General features: G+C 39.8%; 1 protein-coding gene across 1 annotated transcript; it reads left to right on the top strand.

Annotated features, from left to right (window-relative positions):
* Positions 1-62: 62 nt before the first annotated feature.
* Positions 63-23,627, top strand: ctdsp1 (CTD (carboxy-terminal domain, RNA polymerase II, polypeptide A) small phosphatase 1). The gene is made up of 7 exons (XM_034178175.1): positions 63-541; positions 14,132-14,283; positions 14,400-14,501; positions 16,391-16,447; positions 18,006-18,098; positions 18,206-18,391; positions 21,792-23,627. Exons 1-7 carry the CDS (start codon positions 469-471, stop codon positions 21,915-21,917), a joined length of 789 nt encoding a protein of 262 aa, XP_034034066.1. The 5' UTR covers positions 63-468; the 3' UTR covers positions 21,918-23,627.
* Positions 23,628-25,187: the final 1,560 nt, after the last annotated feature.

Here is a 25,187-nt window from a genome sequence, read left to right as displayed (position 1 = left end):
AACGTTGTAAATCGCACACAGCCACGTAATACACATAACGAGTATACGATTTTTCGGCTTTTACGCGTTTTTATAAGTAAAACTTCCAGGTGTTAGCTTGCTAGCCGGCTAAGTTTGGGCAAACTTTACTTTTAAGGGATCGTCGTCAAACGTGTTGTCGCCAGCGGGGAGGGAGCGGCGCAGACGGCCGCGGAGGCGCTGCGCCGCTTTAAGTGAAACGGGGAGGCCTTGAAACCGCCATGTTTGTATCGAGCGCAGCGGAGCGACCATGTTGAATCAAAGTTCTTCTTGACAAATGTTTGGGAACTTTCGGGCTTGGAACGGGAGCGAACGGAGCGCGCGTGGCAGCGATGGCGGCGCCGTAGGCCGCCGGCGGCGATGTTTGGGCGACGTTTCCTGAGTGGGCGAAGAGTTGCTGAAAAAGTTTATCAGGTCTGAGCTCAGCAATCCGGATCGGACCTGGACGTGATGGACAATCCGTCCTCAGTGATCACACAAGTGAGCCGGGATGAAGAAGGAAGCAAAGCGGGCGCAGACAGAGGTGAGAGTTTGATTTATTTCGGGGTTTTTTCTGTCTACACTCATTAAAAAGAAAAAACAAAACTTTATAAAGAAAGTTCAGGGTGGTCAGAACAAACCGCAAAGTATTTTATATGACTGTAACGACATTCTGCACTCGTGTACAGATGTAAGTAAGTTTAATAAAGTTGAAAAGCGGCCGCAGCCTTGAAGTGTCACTGTTTGTTTGCGGCGCACAGACTGACTGCGGCCTTTTGGCTTGTGATGAAAGTCAAGGAAGTGACGTCACAGTCTTAATAAAGAAAGCTGCACTCTGAATGAAAGTACATATTGTACAAAGACAGGAGTCGCTCTACCTTTTATTTGATCGACTTTTCCGACAGGTTTTGCATCAGTTTCGCAGATTTGTTTGAGATATGTTCCAACAGCAATATATAGATATTTTTCCTTTATTACATCTTAAATGCAATAATGACAGCATAGTGGTTTATGTCAAAACAGTGGTTACTTAAAGCAAAGTAGCAGAACAAACGCGTAATGAGGTGTACAAGAAAAAAGTACGTTTGACGTAAGACACCAGTCTATTCAGAAATATGCAAATATGTGTAATTTCAGAATGAAATGTTCAATAATTTGTTGATTAAATAAGAAAATCCAATAAAACTAAGTCAATTAGCAGTATACTTTAATCTCTCACTGTGTGTGTGTGTGTGTGTGTGTGTGTGTGTGTGTGTGTGTATATATATATATATATATATATATATATATATATATACACACATTTTGGTGACAGTTTTGTGGAATTGCTTGAATTGTGTTCCAGCAACAACATATAACTTGTCCTTGATCTCATCGTAACTACAACAGTGACCCCTTGAAGTGATTTATGTCAAAACTGGTTACTTAAAGATGTCAACAATAAATATGAATATGTAAACTACAGTCTAAAAGAAAAATGTATAAATTTGTCACAGGACAAGCTATTTAAACTATACAAATTCATATAGCTTCAGAATGAGATGTTAAATTGTCAGTTACATAAGAAGTAAGTAAATTAGCAGTGCACTTCAAATAAATCTGACACTGTACAATTTGTAAGACAGAACTCTCTTTATATTATTGAGCTTTGCAACAATTTTGCAGAATTATTTGAGATACGTATGTTCCAACAACTATATATATATATATATATATATATATATATATATATAATTTTCCTTTATGACATCTTAAATGCAATAATGACAGCTTAGTGGTTTATGTCAAAACAGTGGTTACTTAAAAACAGCAGCAGTACGAACATGCATAATGAGGTGTACAAGAAAAAAGTACATTTGACATAAGACATTATGTCTGTTCAGAAATATACAAATACATATAATTTCACAATTAGATGTTAAATAAATGTTGATTAAATAAGAAAATCCAATAAAAACTATGTAAATTTCAGTATACTTTACAAGATTCTAACACTGTCTGATATATACAAAAACTTTGGTGATAATTTTGTGGAATTGCTTGAATTGTGTTCCAGCAACAACATATAACATTTCCTTGATCACATCTCAACTACAGCAGTGACCCCTTGGAGTAATTTATGTCAAAACTGGTTACTTAAAGATGTCAACAATAAATATGAATATGTAAACTACAGTCTAAAAGAAAAATGTATAAATTTGTCACAGGACAAGCTATTTAAACTATACAAATTCATATAGCTTCAGATTGAGATGTTAATTAAATTGTCAATTACATAAGAAGTAAGTACATTAGCAGTGCGCTTCAAATAAATCTGACACTACAATTTTTAAGACAGAACTCACTCTTTATATTATTGAGCTTTGCAACAATTTTGCAGAATTGTTTGAGATATGTTACAGCAACAATATATATTTTTTTCTTTTTCACATGTCAAATGCAATAATGACCCCTTAGGGTGGTTCATGTCAGTGATGACTTGAAAATAAAAATGGCAACAATAAAAAATGAACATGCATAAAAAAATCAAAGTAAAAATTTACATAAGAAATTTAAACAATATAAATTAATATGGATTCATATGATAATGAGATGGACAATAAATAGTCTATTAAATAAAAAAAAAAACCTTAAAAACTAAGTAAATTATCAGTTTACTTTGAATAAATCTGGCACCGTACAATTTGTGAGGAAAAGAAAGTAGGCCCATAAGTATTTGGACAGTGGCATTGTTGGTGTGATTTTACCCCTGTACCCTACCACAATAGAGCTGAAATAAAATGTACTTGTTGTGTAGAATTTAGCTTTAATTAAAGGGGTTTAACAAAATATTGGTTTCAGTGCAAAAGGTTCCCATTTCAAATACTACTCCTACCCATTTTTCCATGTCGTGGGGTTTTCAGGAAGGGCATCTAGACATGCAGATCCACCTCAGATTTGCTGTGGTGACCCCAAGTGAAAAACAAGGGGGCAGCCAAAGGGACTTGCTTACTGTCACATTAACCAACACAATCCTTCATTTTTCAGACACCAAAAGTAATTGGATTATCTAAATAGTATAAAGATTAAAAAGAAATGTAAAAACCTTCTCACTCAGTTTTCTTTAGATTAGATATAACTTTATTGATCCCTTGGGAAGACTCCCTCAGGGAAATTGATGTTCCAGCAGCACTGTACAGGGTAAGAAGCACACAGAGTATCAAAAGTAAAAAAAAAAAAAAGACATAACGATCACTACTGGTTTATTGGCTACTACTGTTCCTCTCATTCCCGACCTCTGTCTTGCTGTTACTCCTCCTCCCCCTGAGTGAGGAGTTGTACAGTCTGATGGCTTGAGGGACAAAGGAGTTTTTCAGTCTGTTGGTCCTGTACTTGGGAAGGAGCAGTCTGTGGCTGAAGAGGCTCCTCTGGTTGCTGATGACGGTGTGCAGAGGGTGACTGCCATTGTCCATAATGTCCAGCAGTTTGCCCAGTGTTCTCTGCCACCATCACTAGAGAGTCCAGCTTCATGCCAGCCACAGAGCCAGCCTGCCTGATCAGTTTGTCCAGCCTGGTGTGGGTAGTCCAGTCCAGTTTGCTGTCCAGCCACAGCCCGAGGTACTTGAAGGAATCCACAGCCTTAGACAGTCACTGGATGGACACATGAACAATCCCAGTTACTGAATATGTCTTGGGACAGATGTGCACTCCTGTTCAAGACATGGGGGTGGTGGCCAAGTAGGGGGTGGTGGCCAAGTTTTTAATGCGCTTGGTTTCAGTTCAGAAGGTTCCAGGTTCAAATCCCACCCCTACCACATTTCTCCATGTAATGTGGAGTTGCGTCAGGAAGGGCATCCGGCGTAAAACTTGTGCCAATTCAACATGCAGATCCACCTTGGATTTGCTGTGGCGACCCCAAGTGCAAACAACGGAGCAGCCGAAGGGACTTACTTTGGAGTCAGAAGTGGCAGCATTCTCTGTATTGTGTAGTAGTAGGTTGCGTAACCCCGTCCCCACGTTTTCGGGGCGTGTTTACTCACAGTAAGACTTTGTTTACTCTGCCCTGATTGAAGAGATTTCTTTCCTGAGCAAAACCATTGCTACACTTAAATTTAATTGCAGCATTAGACTCTGTCGCTAGATGATTGGACACACAAAAACAGCAGATCTGCTGTTTCTCCGTGTCTTTGTGAATAAGTCCATTGACTGTACGAGGCCCTTCTGCACATCATAAAAGCCGCCAAGCTATTTTTTTCTTCAAAAAATAAATGTTTTTATTAACGTATGGACACAGCAGAGTGTGCACGGACAGTTGTGCACTATGTTTGAGTCATGCACACTTGCACGGCCGTCCGTTTGTTGACACCTCGTGTTTTATTCTGTCCAGTTTTGTAATTGCACACAAAGTCAGCGTGCTCATTTCAGCTGCATCCGACTTCTTCTCCTGCACTCCCTTTGCTGCCTAAGTCTCAGTCCCACACACGAATGCCGACCTTTAACCTTCATTTTTTTTAAGAAGAAGAAGCAGCATACAAATATGCCTCAAGCACAGGTGTCAACAAATTCCAGGCAACAGGCAATTGTGGAAATCATTGGCATGAGTGCACAGAGTGTTAATTATTCTGTACAGGTGTTACATGGAAATCAAATAAGGTAAAGTCATTAATCATGTTGTATGTTGTGTGACAGGATGCAGCATAACTTGCGTTGTGCATAGGTCAGGTTTAGGAAACAGACTTTGGTCTTCCTGTAACATGTTTAGTCTTCTGTTTTTTAATCTTATTACTCTGTGTGTCTCTGTCAGAGGTGTGTGTGTGTGTGTGTGTGTGTGTGTGTGTGTGTGTGTGTGTGTGTGTGTGTGTGTGTGTGTGTGTGTGTGTGTGTGTGTGTGTGTGTGTGTGTGGACAAGATAACTCAAACAGCTGGATGGATTTCCTTCAAACCTGGTGGGTGTGTGATTGAGAGGGAACCCGGTGGAATAGTGCAGTTATAGTAGAAGTTGTGAAGGTGGATGAGTTTAAATACTCGGGGTCAACTGTCCAGTGTGATGGAGATTGTGGTAGAAAGGTGAAGAAGAGAGTTCAGGCAGGATTAATGAAGGTGGCAAGAGTGATCTGTGACAGAAGAGTATCTGCAAGAGTGAAGGGGAAAGTTTACAAGACAGTAGTTTGACCAGCTTTGTTGCATGGTTTAGAGACAGTGGCGCTAACAAAAAGACGGGAGGCAGAGCTGAAGATCCCGTGATTCTCTTTATTCTCTTTTCTCTTTAATAATGTGGAATATTTTTCAATATGATTGGAGCATCTTTTAATTTTGACCTCTGTGTAATTCTTCAATTGACCCCTACCTGACCACCGAATGAAAATTCAAGTGGCAAACCAGCTTTTTCAAGAGAGTTTTGTCTGAGGAGTATTTCAGCCAAATTGATGCTTTTATCACCATTTGCAGGATTCCCCTCTAAATATTCTCTTAACCGCTGCACTAATTTTGGCCCTCAAACGTTTCTATAAACCATTTGGTTTAGGGACATAGAATTTTATGATTTTTCTGTGTACCCATAGACTTTACACACCGGGGGGCGGCGATCAGCCAAATCTGAGGCGGTCATATATCACACACTATGCAGTTCTTAAAATTACTCCTTCTTAAACCCAAATCAGTGTTCTTGAGAATTAAGTGATATTGGTGACTTAATGAACAGTAGGTGCAGCTTCGTTCATGCTAAGACACAAGCAGAAACTGCTGAAGATAAATGTGGACGGTAAGAGTCTCATGCAAATACGTGGGTCTTGTGAAATGGTAATAACACCGTATTCTAATGCTTGTGACAGATTGTGTATTGTAGTTCTGTCATCTTGCCGATATGAGGGGAAAATACGCTTTTCATGACTAAAATGAGCAAGAAAATGGGACTGAGAAATAGTAGCTCTCATTTAGCTCATTAATTGCACCAAATTGCATGTAATATTTTAAAATTTTACATGATAGAGTCCTACAGCCCGGATGTCATGAAAAAAATTTTTAGTGTGGCCACTCAAGGACCACTCACATCAGTGTGTGTAGACCACGCGGACTCTGACATCTTTCATTTACACATTGAGTTTGTCTTGTTGCTTTTGCCAGCAATGTGAAAACACTAATTCACAGAGATTACTTGAGGTTTTTCTCTCCATGTTTGCAATACACGGATTCTAATTCCACCGAGAGCGATTCTCACGCCCCGTGGTTGGCCATTTATCTCATTTTCAGCTTTACATTTTTCCCCAGAGTTATTGGGCTGTTTATGTGAGCAGAGATGGACAACAGGTTTGATGTTTTCCACAGCTCTACTGATGGATGTGAAGACCTGACATGTAGATGAATGAGCATTTTGGAATGGAATTCCCTGTGCTGGAAGGCTTTTTCAGAGACACTGCTCATTAAAGCTGTATGGCCTTAAAAATTTCACAAAACTCACAAAATTTAGGTTCTACCAAAATTCAAGCATTATAATGTTGGTTTATTTTTGAAACGTTGCAAAATTACAGCTCATTTTAATGAATAGAATATATTTATGTGGGGGGCGGGGGACTTCCATAGCAAATATTGTTTTTTCCTTCTTCAACATCATGCACACGGACTGCAGGAGGAAACGTGTGTGTGCATGCATGAGGTTTTGAGACCCACTTGCTTGATGCGTGTTCCTGGGCGTGCACTCCAGCATCCGTAAGATGTCCAGGTCTTATAAATTACTTCAGAGATGTTGTCTGGTGTTTATTTCTTGCTAATTTTTAGCAAATATATGAGAATATCTCAGATTTATACAGAAATGAGCTGTTTTGGTGTGTTTACCGCCATCTTGGTTTGTTTTGTTTGAGTGAGCAGCCAGCTGATGTCACGTTGCTTTTCTTTACCCTGATTGGCAGTCATCGTGTCCTTTCCAGAACCTTCACGCAGCTCAGGAAAAGCCCCCACATTACCAAAGGTGTGTCATGGCGTTGGATCACTTGAATTTCTACCCTCAGGGGTCAAAATTCTAAATTGTTTCCAGATGGTGCAAATTTTTTTTCATATTGGGAATATCATATGAATCCCTTATTTAAATGGGATTACAATTATAGTGGTGCCAAAGAAAAAATATTTTTCTAACTTAAAGCTTAAAAGCCCCCAAAGGCTGTAAATGGTAAAGGTTCAAATGGTATTTCTAAAATATGTTTCAGTAGATGATGTCCGTGCACACACACAGAGTGTAGGATTATTGGTGTTGCATTCACATTGGCAGTGGCTGGTACAGATGCGCCTCTTGAGCTGGTCAGAGCACAGTTGTGTAGAAACTAAAATTTAATGGCGTTCTGAAAGTTACTTGTCAAAATTGTAAAGTGCTTCTGTGTGTAAAAATAAAAAGTAAGGAGAAACAAACAAAGGAGAAACAAACAAACAGATCGAAGTTGTATATGAGGTATATGAATTAGTGTGTTTTTTGGCAGGTTAAGTTGTTCATCTTATGATGAAAGTTATGATCTTGATGGCCTGTGGGAAGAAACTGTTCCTGTGTCTGGTTGTTCTGACATAGAGAGCTCTGTAATGTCGAGGAGAGTAGTTTAAGCAGTGTGTGTCCAGTGTGTGAGGGGTCTGCAGAGATGTTACCAGGTCGCGTCCTGGTCCTGGACCGGTATAAGTCCTGGATGGAGGGCAGGCTGGCTCCAATGTTTTTTGTTTTTTTTTGTTGTTTGTTTTTTTTCCCCCCTGTAGACCTGACAGTTCGTTGATGTTTGTGCCCGTCATGATGGTGGCATCGTCTGCAAAGTTCAGGAGTTTAACAGAGGGGTTCCCTGAGGTGCAGTCGTTTGTATAGAGGGAGAAGAGCAGTGGGGAGAGCACACACCCCTGAGGGGCACCAGTGGTAATTGTCAGTGTGATGGATGTGATGCTCACCAGCCTCACCTGCTGTGTCCAGTCAGTCAGGAAGTTGGAGATCCAGTGACAGGTGGGAGCTAGAACAGAGAGGTTAGAGTTTTTTTTTTTTTTTTTTTTTTTTTTTTTTTTGTGGAGAATGTTGGGGATGATGGTGTTGAACAGCAAGCTGAAGTCCACCAACCCCAATGTAGGTTTTACAGTATCTGGAGAAAAAAATGATACTAAAGTTTCTACTAGACAAACAAGCAAGTCTTTCCTCATTCAGTGAGCAAAGTGATCCAGTTTTTGATGTGGAAGTTGTTTTCACTATGTGTAATCCACTTTAGGAGCCTATTTTAAGACCAGTGACACACTGGCCTCAACATTATCTCAGCTGAGTGGAAATGACATATTTCTGCAACACACAAAGATTTTTTTAAAAATATTTTGAAAATGGTGAAACCAGAACGTTGCTCATGGGTGTGACATGTGTTTTCATCATTTAGATTTAGGGACCAGTTTTGTTTCATCGGTTGTCCTGAAAATAATTGATTATTTTTTTTGTTTTGTTTGTTCTTTTTATATTTTTGACTTTAAATTAATGCTTGCGCTGTGTTTTGAGGTCGGCACTGCATCATTGTTTGTGCTGTGAGGCATGTGATAGACATGAGTGTTGCAGTAGACGCAGACACAAGGGAGTCGACACCGCGAATGATAAGGACACGAGGGAGGGAGGGTGCACACAAGGGAGTGAAAAAGGAAATAAAGCAGTAAATACCAAAATGAGTGCGGAGGACAAAAGGGAGTGGCTGAGATCGTTTTCATTTCTCCTTAACCTGTATGACAATCAGGACGTTTAGTGATCATCAGCCTGATGGCTTGAAAGTTCATTGTTGGGTTTTGGGTCAGCGTGGGACCATCAGACCTCATACCTCACTGACCACTGATGCCTGGCAGGATATTTGCTGAGAATTTATTTAAATTTACTTTTTCTTGCGCAGACATGCTCCTTTAGCTGTGCAAAGTGCGTCTTGATCGTCCTCCAAGAAGCGTTTGAAATGCTCCAGCTGTCACAAACAGATTTGTTATATATCTGAAGTGAATTAACGCAAAATGTGCACCGCGCTGGCTCAGGCTGCGCTTAGGAAACGGAACAACATAACACGCGATGATGATGAAATCTGTGCCATTATAAAATAGACTTGCAGCATATTTAAAGTGAAGGTCAACAAAATAATACACTTTTAAAATGTGCACTGTGCCAGCACTGACGGCGTGCGCACTGCGAATACTTTATGAAACGTAACAAGATGAATGTAGGAAAGCGTACATGTACTTTTGAAGCGTGCACTACAGCCCTTCTGATGAAGCAGCAGGAAATGGAGTAGTTAGAATTGGAAAAAATAATTTTCTGCCAAACTCTGAAATTAAAATCAATCTCACAGCTGTGCGGTGTGCATGTGGGTGAGAACATGTGTGATGCCTGCATTTGCAGGTTGATCGCTCGAGTGAGTCCAAAAAGGCGGCGTGATTGTGGACATTGTCCTCCATCTTTGTTATTCCTGGACTCTGAGATGATGAGAGAATTTTACGCGGCTCTACAACTGCATAAAAATTCAAACGGTCTGATTTGGCTCGTTCACGTCACAAAACAAACCTCATATGAAGAATAAAGTGAGAGCTGGAGTGTTTGAGGGAAATGATTCATATTATTGTAGCAAAAATGGGAAATTCTGTCAAATTTTCATTACATTTATGGGTCTCCACCTTGAAAACACAAGCGTAGAACTGGAAGCCCGCCGAAAGAACAAGATATGAAGAAGAAACTGTAAAGGTAGCAACATCAGCGCCTCCATACCATGATGCCATGCTTCCTCTACTGATACGCGTCTGTTTCCTCATCCTGTTGTGGATTGAACGCAGCAGAATCCGGTGAGGATCAGACAGGGGTTCGACCCATAAATGGACTCTGGGAGGAGGGCAGAGAGCGGCGGGAGAAGAGGAGGAGGTTTGAGAGATGGACAGCAGATGTTTGTGTCCTTTGTAAAACGGTCGCTATCAGTTAGACACAGAGGATGCCGCAGGGTCGAGCATTAATCACAAATAATCCCATTGGCAAAATGAAGCTGAGTTTAAAGAATTTAAAAGTGAGCTCCCGGATTGTTTGGAAACACAAACTTCTACTTAGGATTTTGACATTAATAACTCATCCAACCACCTTTGATTAGACTTATTTTGTTTTATCTCTTTGTCCATCGTTTTATCTGCCGATTTGTGTTATCACAACTGGAAAAAAAAACAAGAAGTTCTAATCGCTCCTAAAAATAAATAAAAAATAATAATAATGAAACGTTCATGTTCGTAAATGTTCATTGGTGGCTGTGTGGCTTTTGCTGCTGACATCAGATCAGTGGTTGCACAACACCTCCGAACAGTCACATGTTTTACACACACACACGCACACCACAAAGTTATGAGAAGTTTGCGGATGTCCTGGTTTGTGTTTTACATTTAACGACGATCAGTAAGTAACCTGCTGCCTTTAAAATAAAAATGGTGGAAAGCTCCATCAGTGGTCAGTGGCAAATGTATTTTAAGCACTGAAAATAACCGGACTCCTAAGTTTAGTTTTGTGAGCTTTTTCTCTTTTTGGAAAGTGTGTGTGTGTGTGTGTGGGTGGGTGTATATATATTTTCTGTTGAGAAAATAATCAGAATACATTGTCATGTGATGTCCAACAAAGCTGAAATATTAGCTGGTGGTGGAGAGGTGCTGAAATTGTTTGGATGTCTTGTTGATGATGTCTGTCATGTGTTCCATGCTATTCCATTCCTTTCCTATAGGTGTCATAGTTTCACAAATAAAAGGTGGAGTCTTCTATCTGTCCTCTGTCAGACAGGTGTTGCATGCACTTTGGGGGCCTTAAACATTGAGTATTTTAGGATTTTACGAAGACTGTATTTCTCACTCAATAAATATTGTATATTTCATATACAGTAGTTACATCACTGCGTGTACTTTGAGTGTTCATGTCAAAACCATATGTTCACAGGTACATCTGAAAGTAAAATAGAACAAATGGCTTGTTTTAAAAAAATGTTTCTTTTGATTAACACATAACATGACAGAAAAGGGACAATGACACAAGTGTAAAGTAGGGCTGGGCGATATGACTTAAAATTCATATCACGATATAAATTGAATCCCTTCACGGTAATGGTATACATCACGATTATAAAACTAAGTGTAAAGGTTATAATGGAAGTGTTTCTGAATGGGTTACAATTTGCAATGCTAAATTGATTAAAATAAATAAACAAACAACAACAAAAAACAAAAACAGATATAATTAATTTTGAGCACCTGATTCTCTGACTTGTATTTTTGGGCACTGGAATGATCTCATTTTGTCATTCCTGCTTCTGTCCACCAGGAGGTAGTGTTAGTTTGTCTGCTTTAATAGAACGGAAGGTGTGGCCCCCCCCGCCCGCTCTCCTGGACGAGATGGAATGCTCAGCGCAGTTGAATGAGGAAATGTGAGACTGTTTACTGCGGCTTTCTGCAAATACTCGCACCAAATATGACCATAAAATTCCCAAACAAACATTGCGGAAATTACTAATCATAATTCAGGTTACAGTAGGTCTATTAACAAAATTTAAAAACCTGTATGAAGCCTGACGCGTTCACTTTTAAAACCCATTGAAACAGAGACTGAGTCTGGCGAATTTAATGGGACAATTGCTTAATTCGTTCATGTGACTTTTACATGACCGAATTCAGTCAGGCGAATCCAGAGGGTTAAAATAGCTTATAATTTTACACTCTTACAGGAAGTTCTAATCTACTGAGGTGGAGATGGAGCCTGTGAACAAAACACTGACTGCAGCCTTTTCTAGCCATTCAAATTCACTGTGGAAGATACGATGATGTCATCAACAAGCATTATCGCAATTGGTTGGTGGATTCTGTATTATTGCCAAGCAATGTAGACAGACCATGATAATGAAATGTTCTTACTTGACACGTTATCTACACATTATAACCCAGCATCTTTAGACTCATACATGTCAACCCCTTTGAGGGTCCACCTGTATAACCAAGTGATAAAATCCATAAAATCAACACAAAATCCTTATAACCTCCTAAATCGCACCAAAATCAGTTTTATTACAGTACACACAACCGCATCGTGGTATCACATAACTGGGGTTTTGTCCATATATTAACTAACATCAGGGATCTCCATGGGCTCTTTTATGGTGGAAGTCCTCCACAGTTAAATCCTTTTGCTCCACAGTAAAATTGCTTGCTGTCAATAAAATCAATGTCTACAAGTACATTGTAGGTATTTTGTACAAACTCAGTATATTTCCCATGAATATAGTGTCACACAGCTGTTCTATTTTTACAGAAACAAGAATTCACAGAGTAACGGATCACTGCTTCTAACAATCTTTGACCCTACCATGTGAGACTGCTCTGCCCTACGATTGGATATTGGAAAACCATGTGACGGTGAACCAATTCAGATTGGAGGCTCACATTGCGCATGTCATCACACAGTTTCTATGAGGAGTACAATGGTGGACGGCTGGCCGAAAGTCCGCGGAGTTGAGAAAAACAACAGTTAAAAAAAAAAAATTACAACAGAAAACCCTGAATATCCGTAAGACTTTATTTGTACGTCCGTATGACTCTGAAAAATCAGTATAATTTACGGACAAGCCGTATAGGTTGACATGTATGTAGACTGGTCAATAAAAGACCACTGCCCGTACCTTTGAAGCCTCCTTAGTAGGTGCCAGTGTTGTCAAGCAGCAGGCTTTGCAGACAGACATTAGCAATGCAATCAAGAGGCTTCAAACATATCCACATGCTGTTGAGGGTAATAATGCACAGAAGCGTATGTAAAATTGACACAACTTTTTAAATAAAGTCACATTAGAAACACTTTAAATTGATGTACAGTACAGATCATATTCAACTCTTCTGCTGTACATCAGAAACAACTCATGAAACACTTTTTACAATTTTCTTGGGATCATTAACATATTTTAACAACTAAAATGGCAAACAGTAAGGTGTAATAACCACAGACATACGCCTTAACCCGAAACGGGCGTAACACATTTAAAATTAAACAGTCATCCTTAATTAACACAATAGCAATACACAATAAGTGCAATTAAGTTTGTTCCTAGTCTCCTTTCTCTTTTCATATGCGTCGATTCTTTTCTGGTTGAATTTGTCGCAAGTGTTTTGTATCGTTCTCCACGCGGGTCGTTCTTCAACGTTCCATTGCCAGCCACCCAGAACTCCTCCGCATTTTAAAGCACTTTTGCAAGTATCCTTATAACATAGTTTGGGATGGCCAACGGGTCGAGTCCCTTCCGTAAGTTTGCTATACAGTAGGGCTTTCACTGACCTATCATCGTCCATTCTGGTCGTGTGGCCCAGCCAATGCAGTCGATTTCTAACTAGTTTGATTTCGATGTCTTCAACACCTGCCCGAGTTAAAACTTCTTCATTACTGATGTAATCATCCCATTTGATTTTCAAAATTCTTCTCAGATGACACTGTTGAACAGTATGCAGCTGCCTAATTTGGTGGTAGTAAAGGGTCCAGGTTTCGCACCCGTAAAGTAGTAAGGGCATCAGACACTGGATGTAAACTTTGACTTTGGTTGACGGGGTGAGTTTGTGTGAGTCAAAAACTCTACTTTGTAATCTTCCATATGCACAAGACACAGCCTGAAATCTTGATGTTAATTCTTCTTTTATCAAATGGTCATCGGCTACATAACTACCGAGGTACTTGAAACGCTTTACATTCTTCAACTTTTCACCGTCTATGGAAAATTTGACTAATGGTGCAATGCACATGGTTTCGGTTTTTGTGATGTTGATGGAGAGGCCCATCTTTTTCGCCATTTCGTTGTATGCTGTGAGTAAAAACTGAAGGCCAAGAGCTGAGTCGCTGAAGATTGCTATATCATCAGCGTATTGCGCCTCTCAGGTTCCGTTATTTGACTTAAATGATTTTAACATTTTTTTTTGTGGGGGGGGGGGGGGGGGGTTACATTATTTGAGATCACTGGGATGAAAAATGCCTTTTGTATGATTTTAACAAATGCATAAAAGAAATGTCTAAACACACAAGACCAAAAATATCCAAGCAATGATGAAGAAGAATGATGGAGCAGCTCGAGGACCATCCTCATTCCCAGCATGCTTCAGGCCGCCCCATCTGGACTGACCTCCTCTTCCTTGTCTGCAGGTTCATCACCGTCTCTGTCCTCGAAGAAGCCGAGGAGCGGAGGACTCTTCTCCAGTATTTTCTGCTGCCTTTGTCGGGACCGCCCACCTGAACCCCCACCCGTCAACAACAATGCCCCCCTGCTGGTCGAAGAAAATGGCACCATCTCGAAGGTGTGTTGAAGAACTGAGTTCGCCCTGCATTTCTAGTGTTTTTGACTCTCATGCTCTTTTGCTTGGCATGTTTTGGATTTTCTTTTTTCCATAATGTGTCATTGTGGTTTTTGTAGATCCAGGTGAAGCCACTGCTGCCTCCAGTGAAGTCAAAAGACTCCGGAAAGCTCTGTGTGGTCATAGATCTGGATGAGACATTAGTTCACAGCTCGTTTAAGGTACGACAAGTGATTAAATTATGGTGCAGCTTCAGTCTGTTGTTTCAGTTTTCTTTTGCAGGCTACAGAAGAAGTAAGACCATGTCACAGAACTGGGTGCATCACTGCTGCTCTGTGAGCACCTCATTGCACGGACACTCTCAAACTATAATGTTCTTGCAAATTTTCCAAACGTGTGGATTGTCAAGATTTTTTATGTGTATATATTTGAGTTGTTTTTTTTCCCCCTTCAACTTTTTAATTTTATTCTTTCACTGTGGCCAATACTTCCCTCTGCCAGTTACTGTATGCGTTTCTCTCTGGCACCATTAGCAGGGTACACTTGTGTTGTTGGCAGCACTGTGCTAAATGGAAATTTCAGTACTTTAAAGTAAGTAGTTAAAGTAGTTTAGCTCTCCTAACTTCACCCACAGCTGATGTGCTGAGCCAATCAAGAGCTTTGAAACATCAGCGTTAATTAATTAGGTGTGAGTAGAGCAGGTCGACAGGGAAACCATGCAGGGCAGGTGCCCTCCAGGAGCAGGACTGGAGTCCCCTTGTCTAGTCCTTGCCCACTGTGAGCAGGCACATTTGTGACAATGGACAGGAAAAAGTCTTTCAGTGCTTTTTGATTATTGGAAGAAACCTCAAGCAGACCAGACTGTGTAGGGTGGCCATCTGCTATGGTCATACCAACAAGATCAAACATATGTCAGCCCTTTTGTACTCAGTAAAATCATCATTTATTGGCTAATACAGGTCATGTGAACACTGATACAGAGTCTAATTTGTTTTGTATTTTGTTTGAGGAGGTAATCTATATATTAAAAGCCAAATGGTGTGTGTGTGTGTGTGTGTGTGTGTGTGTGTGTGTGTGTGTGTGTGTGTGTGTGTGTGTGTGTGTGTGTGTGTGTGTGTGTGTGAGACTTCCACCATGGAGAAACTGGAGAGCTGACATTTGCTGTTTGGTATGCTTATGTATTTTGGGTCATGGATGAACGCCGCGAAAACGGAAAGTTAATAGAACTAATATTTTTGGATAAATTAGTGACATTAAATAACAGCGAACAATGGATGTTGATATTAACATTAATCAGTCCCTGGTAACCAGACAAGCTCTGAACAACCTTTCCAGTTGTAAAACAATTACTCACAAAACTTTCTCATTTTAACTTTGTGCACTTTCAGTTAAAATCTTTATAGAAACTGCATAATTTATTACTACCATTAACAAATGTCAGCTACCTAGTTTTTAAACACTACCGAATCTAGAGCCTGTGGATCCCCACAGGCAACATGCTAGTTTCGATTAATCATGTGGGTGCCAATAGCGTCAATTTTTTTTTCTTCACTATATGTATGAAAAACATTTTGTTTTTGTTGTTTTGTGATTTTTGGAAATTTTATGAAACATTCTTGGTAGTTTTGCAGTTATTCCTGAATTTTTCAAAAAATAAGCTTGAAAGCCAGAGGTGCCAGTAGCTTTAACCAGAACTGTAGCTGCTTCCATAACTGCTTATAGAAAAATGGGCCCTCAAATCCTGGTTTTCACTGTTTCAGAACAATACAATGCAATTGGCCTGAAATTAAGACTTGGGGGCACTGTTTTGCACTTGGAATGATTGTGAAAGCACTTGTAGTGCAGGTGCATGTTCTCCCAGTTTTATTTTCCGGGACCTTTTGAAGCATACTAGTGTGTTAATTCTCCTGCTCGACCTGCAGCTGTCTGTGAATAAAACCTCAGTCAGTTCACTGACATCAGAAGAGGGACATTTGTACTTTGTGACACAGTCTTGGAGTGTGTCCAAGTAGGACTCGAGCAGTTTTATACAGCTTATTTGGGAGTGTTTTTCTGTGTATCTCAATATGTTGTTGTTGTTGTTAACATGCACTCTTTGTCATTTTGGCAGCCTGTGAACAATGCAGATTTCATCATTCCTGTGGAAATAGATGGAACAGTACACCAGGTATGGCTGATTTTGTGCCTTAGTTACTGACGATGTGTCGACACTTTGATGTTTTGCGGTCACTAGGAGATCAGTGCTGTGCATTTGAAAGTGCTGAGTGCACGAGGTGCTGCCGGCGTTTAAGAGCTTTGCGGATGGATGACATATTGTGGGTCTGGGCCTGATTCAAGTAATCCAGGATAGGTTTGTTCAAACAAGTCCAGCCTATTCCGGATGACTTGGTTCAGGAACACTGCCCTCAGCGACCAGCGAGGCAAAAAGAAGACAAGTCCAGGGTTTGTAGATGTTTCTATATCAGGGATCTGTACCATCAGCTTCTATTTTGATTTTTATCCATGTTTGTACAGCTGAAATTATAATGTTTGGGAGTTGCATAAATGCCAAAACCTTTTAAATGTTGAATTTATTCTGGATTCAGTATCTGAAAACTGCTACATTGTAAAACTGGTATGTAAGAAAGTAAAAAGAAAATTGGACTTATTTTTTGTCTAAATAGAAAAATAATCTTGTCGACCATTTTTTACACAAGAAAAAATGTCTTATTTGGGGAAAATGTTTGCTAGTCTTGAGAATTCTAACCAAGCAAATTTTTGTTACCCCATTGGCAGATTTTTTTTTTTTTTTTTTGCTTAATACAAAACAATTTGGCTAGATTTAGGATTATTTGTCTTATTTTGAGGGGAGCAGTTTTTGCAGTGTAATAAAATCTGTGGTAAAGACATCAGGACAGTCCTGCTTTAAAATTACGTTTTATGTCTTCGAGGGCTCCAACGTTGGACCATTCTAGTACTGTAACAGTTCATTTTTTTAACCGACCTTAAAATAATCAATTATTATTTTGATAATCAGTTCATTTCAATCAGTAAATTTTGACATATTCCAGCCTTTCAGGTGTGATATTTTGTTGCATTTCTGATTTGTTTGAGAGAATCTGGATTTTCTTCTTCTTTTTTTTATCCCCTATGATAGTTCAATGACATAATTTAAATTGTCTTTAAACCTCTTCAACCCAATATTTTTTAGATGGTTCTATAGCAAAAGTCTCACTGGGTTAGAGGCTTTTTTTAATTGAAGATTGACTGGTTTATGATTTTGTTTTGGTTTTTTAAACAACTTGAAACTGGTTTTGTGCCAGTGATTAGCACTTTTAAATAGCTCACATTAATTTAAAAGTGGATTCAAATTAATAAAATATTAAGTTTTAAAGTACTGGTAGATATCCCTCCACTCAGTGCTTTGCAATCTGGCCCTGTGGCTTTGCAGCAGCGGCAGAAGTCGGGGGGAGACCCGCTGCCGCTCGGCGAGAACAGAGACTACATCAATATGCGCTTTCACTTTTGAGTCACCAAACACCAGAAAAGTCGAGTAACGCCCAGAAAAGTAGCTAGATTTGTCGCTAGTCGCTTTTGAAAAAATAAGTCATCAAGAGGATTTGGAAAGTCACCACATTTACTGAGAAAGTTGCCAAGTTGGCAACACTCAATAGTGTATTACTTTTGTGAGATGTGCTGCAATCTGTTTCTTCTCATCCTTCCTGTTTGATGTTCTTCTTTTCTAGGTGTACGTCCTGAAGAGGCCTCATGTCGACCAGTTCCTGAAGAGGATGGGGGAACTGTTTGAGTGCGTTTTGTTCACGGCCAGTTTAGCCAAGGTGAGAAAACGCTGCGGTGAGGCTCAGCAGACTGGAGGGCCTGAAGCTTTTAGGGGTCAATTATAATAAAACCACTGGGGTGGTTTTACTTTTTGTTCCCTCCGCAGTATGCTGACCCTGTTTCCGATCTCCTGGACAAGTGGGGAGCTTTTCGTTCTCGCCTCTTCCGGGAGTCCTGCGTCTTCCACCGAGGGAACTACGTGAAGGACCTAAGTCGCTTGGGTCGTGACCTGAATAAGGTCATCATCGTGGATAACTCCCCTGCCTCCTACATCTTCCACCCCAACAATGCAGTGAGTGGACGTGAAATTTGTTTAAAATGCCGGTCATATCGAGGGAAACAGAGAATTGTTTGACAGTTGCAGTTGTAGCACAGTGTCCTTAAAAGTTCGCAAATATGTTTTCACATTTTTGTTTGTGCCAAACTTGACTCTGTATATGTAGTTTTCTCAGCAGGAGATCCTATGACACAGGTGTGATTGGCAAAGGACAAAAAAACAGGAACATATAGGGTGCACCTACCAAGACGTGGCAACCCCGCCCCCCTGAGACACACACACACACCCCCTGAGACACACACACACAGTAATATTACTTAAATACATACAAATAACCGTACAGTACAAGCAGTGTAAAACAGTGCACACTGAATTGAGTCTGTGTCAGCTATCAATGGTATTGGCACAGGTTCATCAAGGAGTCAACAAGACCTCATTTATGATGATCTTTTGGCGATTAGGGATGTGCCAAGGAAATGGGGTTGAGATAACATTGATATGGGTTCCAGTGTGTATAGCTAACCCACCCAACAACTGAGAAGGTGGATAGGTTCGGCAAAAAAGCTGTGACAAAATACAAAAACATAGACATCAGTATCAATCTTTCCAAAGCAGAGGGCAAGTGTATTGTTTGGAGGGAAATTATCTTACAATGGCAAAAATATTGGGAGCAGGAGACTAAGGGTAGACATTTATTTTCAATAGCTAGTAAAGTGACAGACAGTAAATAGTTGTAGAAGACGAGGGTGGTAAATTAAGGATGAAGTCACTAACAGTACTCTCTTCCTCCCAGGAAAGCACCAGGATGGGCTATGTTTGAAATGTCCACAGCCAGAGACAGTGCAGCATGTTCTCATGTATTGTAATAAATATTCCAGAGACAGGCAAGAGCTTGTAGAAGAATAGGCCTGAAAGAATTTTCTGTGGGAAGTATTTTAGACTGAGGGCGATATTAGGTCAAGTGGGAGGGGGAGGTATTGGCTTTTTAAATACTTGGAAGACACTGGACTCACGGAGAAGATTTAGTACTGCTATAACAGACTGATGTACAAGGTGGCAGCAATGCAACAGTAAGGATGACAGCTGCTGTTAACCGCCATAGAAGAAGGCGGTGCGCTTGATTTGTTTACAGGGGCACATTTTGAGGAGCAGCGCATTTCTGCATTTCCAAAATGCCACAAAAAACACCAAAAAATAAATAAAAGTACTTAATTTACTCATATTTGGAATCTATCTGAATCAGTCTGGGTAAATCGTCAGACCCATTGATTGTGCAGCTAAGGCTAAGCTAACATTAGCCAATAAATAGTGGTGCACTAAGGTCATGTTTAATTTTTAAGATTGCTCACTCTCCTCAGACAAATTTGCAGAAGCTCCATTTCTCAAACTGGGTGTGTATACATATATCCAAAAGTGAAGAATTTCAGATTAAGTGTGTCTTGCTGACCTGGTCTGTGGCCATCTAGCTCTGCCCGGCCACACTCTGAGTAGTCACTCGGAGTAGTCAGGATCAGTAGTAGATCCTCCCCACAGGGTGATGTTTGTCACTCATTTTTCTGTCTTTTACTCCTAATTTTGTGGTTATGACTCACAGACTGTGTGCATTAACCCCCCCCCCCCCAAAAAAAAACAAAAAACACGGATTTGCATGATTTACAAGAGCCTCATTTTCAGGACAGAAAAGCTGGATTTCCTAATTTATCTGGAAGAATCACACCCCTGCATGAGATGGTCTGCAATCACCGTCTGCTGTTGCGTTCTTCTGTGTATTTTCTTAACTCTCAACTTGCAACAAATTTGCCAAAATGAGGCCAAAACTGTAAATTTCCAGATGTGAAATATAGCGCTGACTGCATATGTTAATGGTAACTCCACTTAATGTGAACATGTGTGCTAATGCTAACATCAGTTGGCGTTTTGTATAATGCCGGTGTCCCGTCGAGATGAGGTGCGTCGCGCTACTGCACATGGGGAGATGATGTAATTCGCTTGATGTGCAGCTGCGCATGGGCATTTTGTTTTTTGGTTTTTTTTGTTTTTGTTTTTTTCTGTCAGTTTTTTTTTTTCCCCCAGTGTATTTATAGCCTAGTAAGTAAAACATTTTCTGTATTTTATGCTAGGAGCATAAATGTATGTATATGTATATTTTGCCTGTCGAAATAAGCTAACTCCAGGTTAAAAATACTTGTCGTTTTATAGTGAGTAGATTTTATAAATTGCTACGTTCGGATGAACAATTTATACATTTACTTGCCCATCAAAATAAGCGAACTTCATCAAGTAATTTTTTCAGTGCACACATATGCAGTTACGCGAGGAACCTCATCTCGACAGACTTATCTGTCGAGCAGAGGTGCCACGCACCTCATCTCGACAGAACACCGGCTATCAGTAGTTAAATGTATCGCCTCAGCAAAACAATGTCCGGTATGAATGATGCTGGTCATTTCTGGAAAATGTTTATCTCTGGCAACCAGAGTCACTACTGTATTGTTCAGAATATGATGGCCTTGATTACAAGATTACCTAGTTTTTGTGATACAGATTATTATATTATTTATATCAGATATTTTTCATAAAGATAATGCTTCTATTTGAAAATATTATTAATACAAGCCCATTTGTATGGGCAGCTCTTCATTTCTTTCACCTTGTCTCGACATACTCACCTGTTAGTCTCTCCTGGAAGAGGCTGCTTTTAGGACCACGGGGCACTTTTCCTGTTGTTTTTCACCCTTTTTTTCAAACATTACGGTCTTTGAACATTACAGTCTGTCACACCATATTTCTTGGCTGCTTGAGAGTTGTTTAATAATTTCTGCATTAATCCCCATGAACTTACAATTTGAGTCATAACTTGACTGTTGCTTGTTAACTTGACAAACCTTTTAGGATGATCACTGTGTTTGTCCATCAGCAGTTTAAGCTAGTTAGAGGGGCAGGGTGGCATTAATCTTGGGGTTGGGGTAGCACCAATTTTTCATATTGTCAATGTATAGGAAGGAGACCCCATTTTTTTCAAAAAAGCCTCACATTAGGAACAATACAGTAATTACCTTTGTCGAAAAAAGTGGTCAGTACTATTTGTTACATTACATAAACTGATGATTGTGTATGTACTCCAAGTCCAGTACTTGATCAGTAACGTCATACATCAATATGGCAATTAATAGCACACTTTATTTAAAAGCTTGTAGTGTTCTGTTTATTCCATTTGCAGACAAACAGAATTTTAGGTAAAGCATAAATGGATTTTAAAAAAAAAATCATCTAGTATTTTCATTTGCATGTCAGCACAAAGTGAGCTATCACCTAGCTACAGCTATAATAAACAAAAACAAAACAATCCACAAAAAGACAAGGCCAATGTCAAATGTTAACGAAATGTTAAATTTCCTCCGTGTTTCCTGTGTAGGTTCCTGTGGCCTCGTGGTTCGACGACATGTCTGACACCGAACTGCTGGACCTCATCCCATTTTTCGAGAGGTTGAGCAAAGTAGATAACGTCTACACGGTGCTCAAACAAGGCATGGCGAGCTAACAGTGTTGGACGTTTCATCTTTGATCCGAACAAAGCGGAAAACGTACACCAGCTGCAGTTCCAGTATCACAGACCGCTTCACAACACTTCACCACCGCACAGCGGAAAAGCTGTGTTTTACTGCCCCCTCATGGTCAAACTGAGAACTGTCCTTTAACCCTCCCCTTCAGGCTGATGGAGGGGAAACGAGTGGATGGATGCCAAGAAGCACTTAAAGCAGAAATCTGCAACCGTGAATTCTGGGTACTGGACAAACGCTGATCCTGAAGAACTGATGCATAATATGATCAGCGGGATTCAAGCGGAAACATTAATATGCAAATGAACTGTATCCATCTTGCTGTTGAAAGAAAGACCAGTCGGTGCTGGCATACTGTAGGTTTTTCTTTTTAAGGTTTTTCCGAAGCATTATGATTGACACATGCGCTAGCGTCCTTAATTTTTTTTTTTAACACTATTTCTCATCAGCCAACAATATGATTGGCTGTCTCTTTAGATTTGTTGAGAAAAGTGGCCATGAATTTTGGAATAATCATGACATGATCAAAAATAAGTTTTTACCCTTTTGCCCCTTTTTAACTAAAAGATGTTTAAAAGCGTAACTGAAAGATGTTTCAGATGTTTAGTTCTGGTTTCTGTGCTGTTCCTGCCAGCAAACCAATTTTTAACATTTTGTAAAGCATTTTCTTATTTTATTTTAAATAGCACTTTGTAATAAAAGGGTATTTTGCATTTTTAATCTGGACACTTGTTTGTATTTGAATTATTTAAGATTGTTGTGAAAAATTTATTTTTAATTGGGGGGGAATCAGTACTGGTATTCACTTTTTTTTGTTTTGTTTTCTGTAACAGGTGACTGCAGTATTTTATTTTTTTTTTATTTAACACTAATGCGAAGCCTCAGCACGCGACTGTGAAAGAGCAGTTGCTGTACGTGTTGAATGTGGATTAGCGAAGGTCAAAGTGCACTAAAGCTAAAGCACTGCCAGAGAGGACCAGGTTGTGTTGGATTGATTTCTAAATCACTTTGGAATCAGTGTTTGTTGACGTATTGGCTCTGAACAGCGGCTTCAGGTTTGTGGTTGTTTGAGCGGATTTGTTTTTCTTTTAAAGGGGTTATATTACACGCCTTTTGACAAGCTAACACAAGTTGCAGATTGTAACCCAAAATGCATCACAAGTTTTCCAGGAATGACTGGATTTCCGGATGGACGCATGGCGCCATCTATACTTCACATTATGTTGACGTAATCTGCGTCACTTCCGAGATCATGTGGTCAGGTGTTAGCATTATCATATGCAGTCATGCTAGCTGCGGTTGATGTTAACAATGGTTGACACCATGTATTCGTATGTGGTAATGCAAACCGCTATTAACGTTCATGTTATCCTTCATATGTCCGGTCAGTAATCCGTTCTGCCATGTTGGCATAAACATGTTTGGCGTACACACTAACCACCAGACCGTCAGGTTAATTTCGACATGTGCAGGCAGAATTGTGGGACTTTGTGATCCTTTAAAAAAAAAAAAAGGCTATGACCTCTTTAAATGTAGAAACGTGAATTGTTGACTAAAGTTGGCAAATGAAAGTTGTTTGTGTGCATTAAGGTATGTTTTGTCTTCTTAAGCGGTACACGTGGCTGGAAATGTTTCGTGACTTGTCTATAAAATATGTGCGTGCGTGTGTTTTGTTTAAGCTAGGTTGGGGTTCGAGCAGACGTAGCGTAAAATCCACCCTGAAACACTCAAACGTGGCGAGCAGCAGCGGTGGGTGTCCTTATTTCCTTATTCAGCTGTTTGTCTTTGACACCGACGTGGCACAAATGTGACATTTTTTTCTGCCACTTTGAAGCAAATTTTCAAAGTTTTTTTTTTTTTTTGGTGTGGTCGGTAAAAATCTCTATGATGACCGGGTTCTGCTCTGTTTCTGAAGCTAATCTGGAGCTGTGCCAGCTAACTAATTAATTCAAAACCCAAATAATGATTTGCGACGGTGGGTGGTTCAGTAGATGGAGCTGTTTCTCCTCAGATACAGAACTGAATTGGCAATTTTTTTTCCAACCTGCATATTTAACATCGCAAATTTCATTACGATAAATTTCAGTGGCCATTAATATAAATAAATTATTTGAATTTTTTTTTTCTTTCTTTAAATGAGCTTCATTAAACTGAGGGCATACATTGGGATCAAAACAAGCTGTCAGGGTTTTTTTTTTTTTATGTATTTTTTTTAGTCCCACCCCTCAAAGGTACCTTTACTAGGGGAGCTACGACCACTATGTTTGCACCCCCCCTCCCCCCCGGGACTAAACCAACTTTTTTAGGTTCCTTAGATGAACCCAAAACACAATCAGGATGTTCATAAAATAAAAACTGGCCTCAAGCCAGTTATCCAAGATGGTGTCCAAGATGGCCACCAAAAATGGAGTTTTTCACTAAAACACCTTTAAACAACTTAAATATCACAGAGATTTAATGGGAAGACCATTGCAGGTCACGGCAAACTCATTTGTGCCTAAACTAAATTCATTCATGGTTTAAGATTAAAAATGGTGTCCAAAATGGCTGCCAGTAGACCCTTATCATTGAATCTATGTCATATTTAAGTTGTTTATATGTTTAAGGGTGTTTTAGTGAAAAACCCTATTTTGGTGGCCATCTTGGATAACTGGCTTGAGGCCAGTTTTTATTTTTGGGAACATCCTGATTGTGTTTTGGGGTCATCTAAGGAACCTAAAAAAGTTGGTTTGGTTTAGTTCGTGGGGGGAGGGGCTGGTGCAAAGGTAGTGGTCGTAGCTCCCCTAGTACTTGCATTATTAGGCCACAGGCAAACTCTCCTTTTGAAATAGGCTTCATAATTTTTATTTGGCCGAGGCTAAAAGGCTAACGTGCTGTGCTGCAGTGTGATGTGATTTAGGGTGGATTTTCTTTATTTTAAACAACCAGACATTTGCCAGATTGAGCATGTGCAGCTTTTTTCTTTCTTTCTTTTTGCTCCAACAGCTCAAACATTTTTCACCCTTGTTAGGTGTAAGGATCACTGTGGCCTCTAGGAGCCGCTGTTGCGCAATGACAATGTCGTGCATTAACGCTGATGAATGAAACTGTGTTTGACAAACAGTCTTGTACTTGACTCCAGGAACAGACTGAGATGTATTATGTCGGACGACAAATTTGCCATTTTAAGAGCTATTTTTCTATGTGTAACGAACTGTTGTCATGTTTGCCCATTTTTTTATTTCCTCTATTTTTATTTTTCCTCCCAAAGT

Source organism: Thalassophryne amazonica, chromosome 1 (genome assembly GCF_902500255.1).
Source record: "Thalassophryne amazonica chromosome 1, fThaAma1.1, whole genome shotgun sequence".
In the NCBI taxonomy this organism is placed as follows: Eukaryota; Metazoa; Chordata; class Actinopteri; order Batrachoidiformes; family Batrachoididae; genus Thalassophryne; species Thalassophryne amazonica.
Note: the sequence above shows the minus strand (reverse complement) of the source record. Positions and strands in the feature narration are given on the sequence as shown.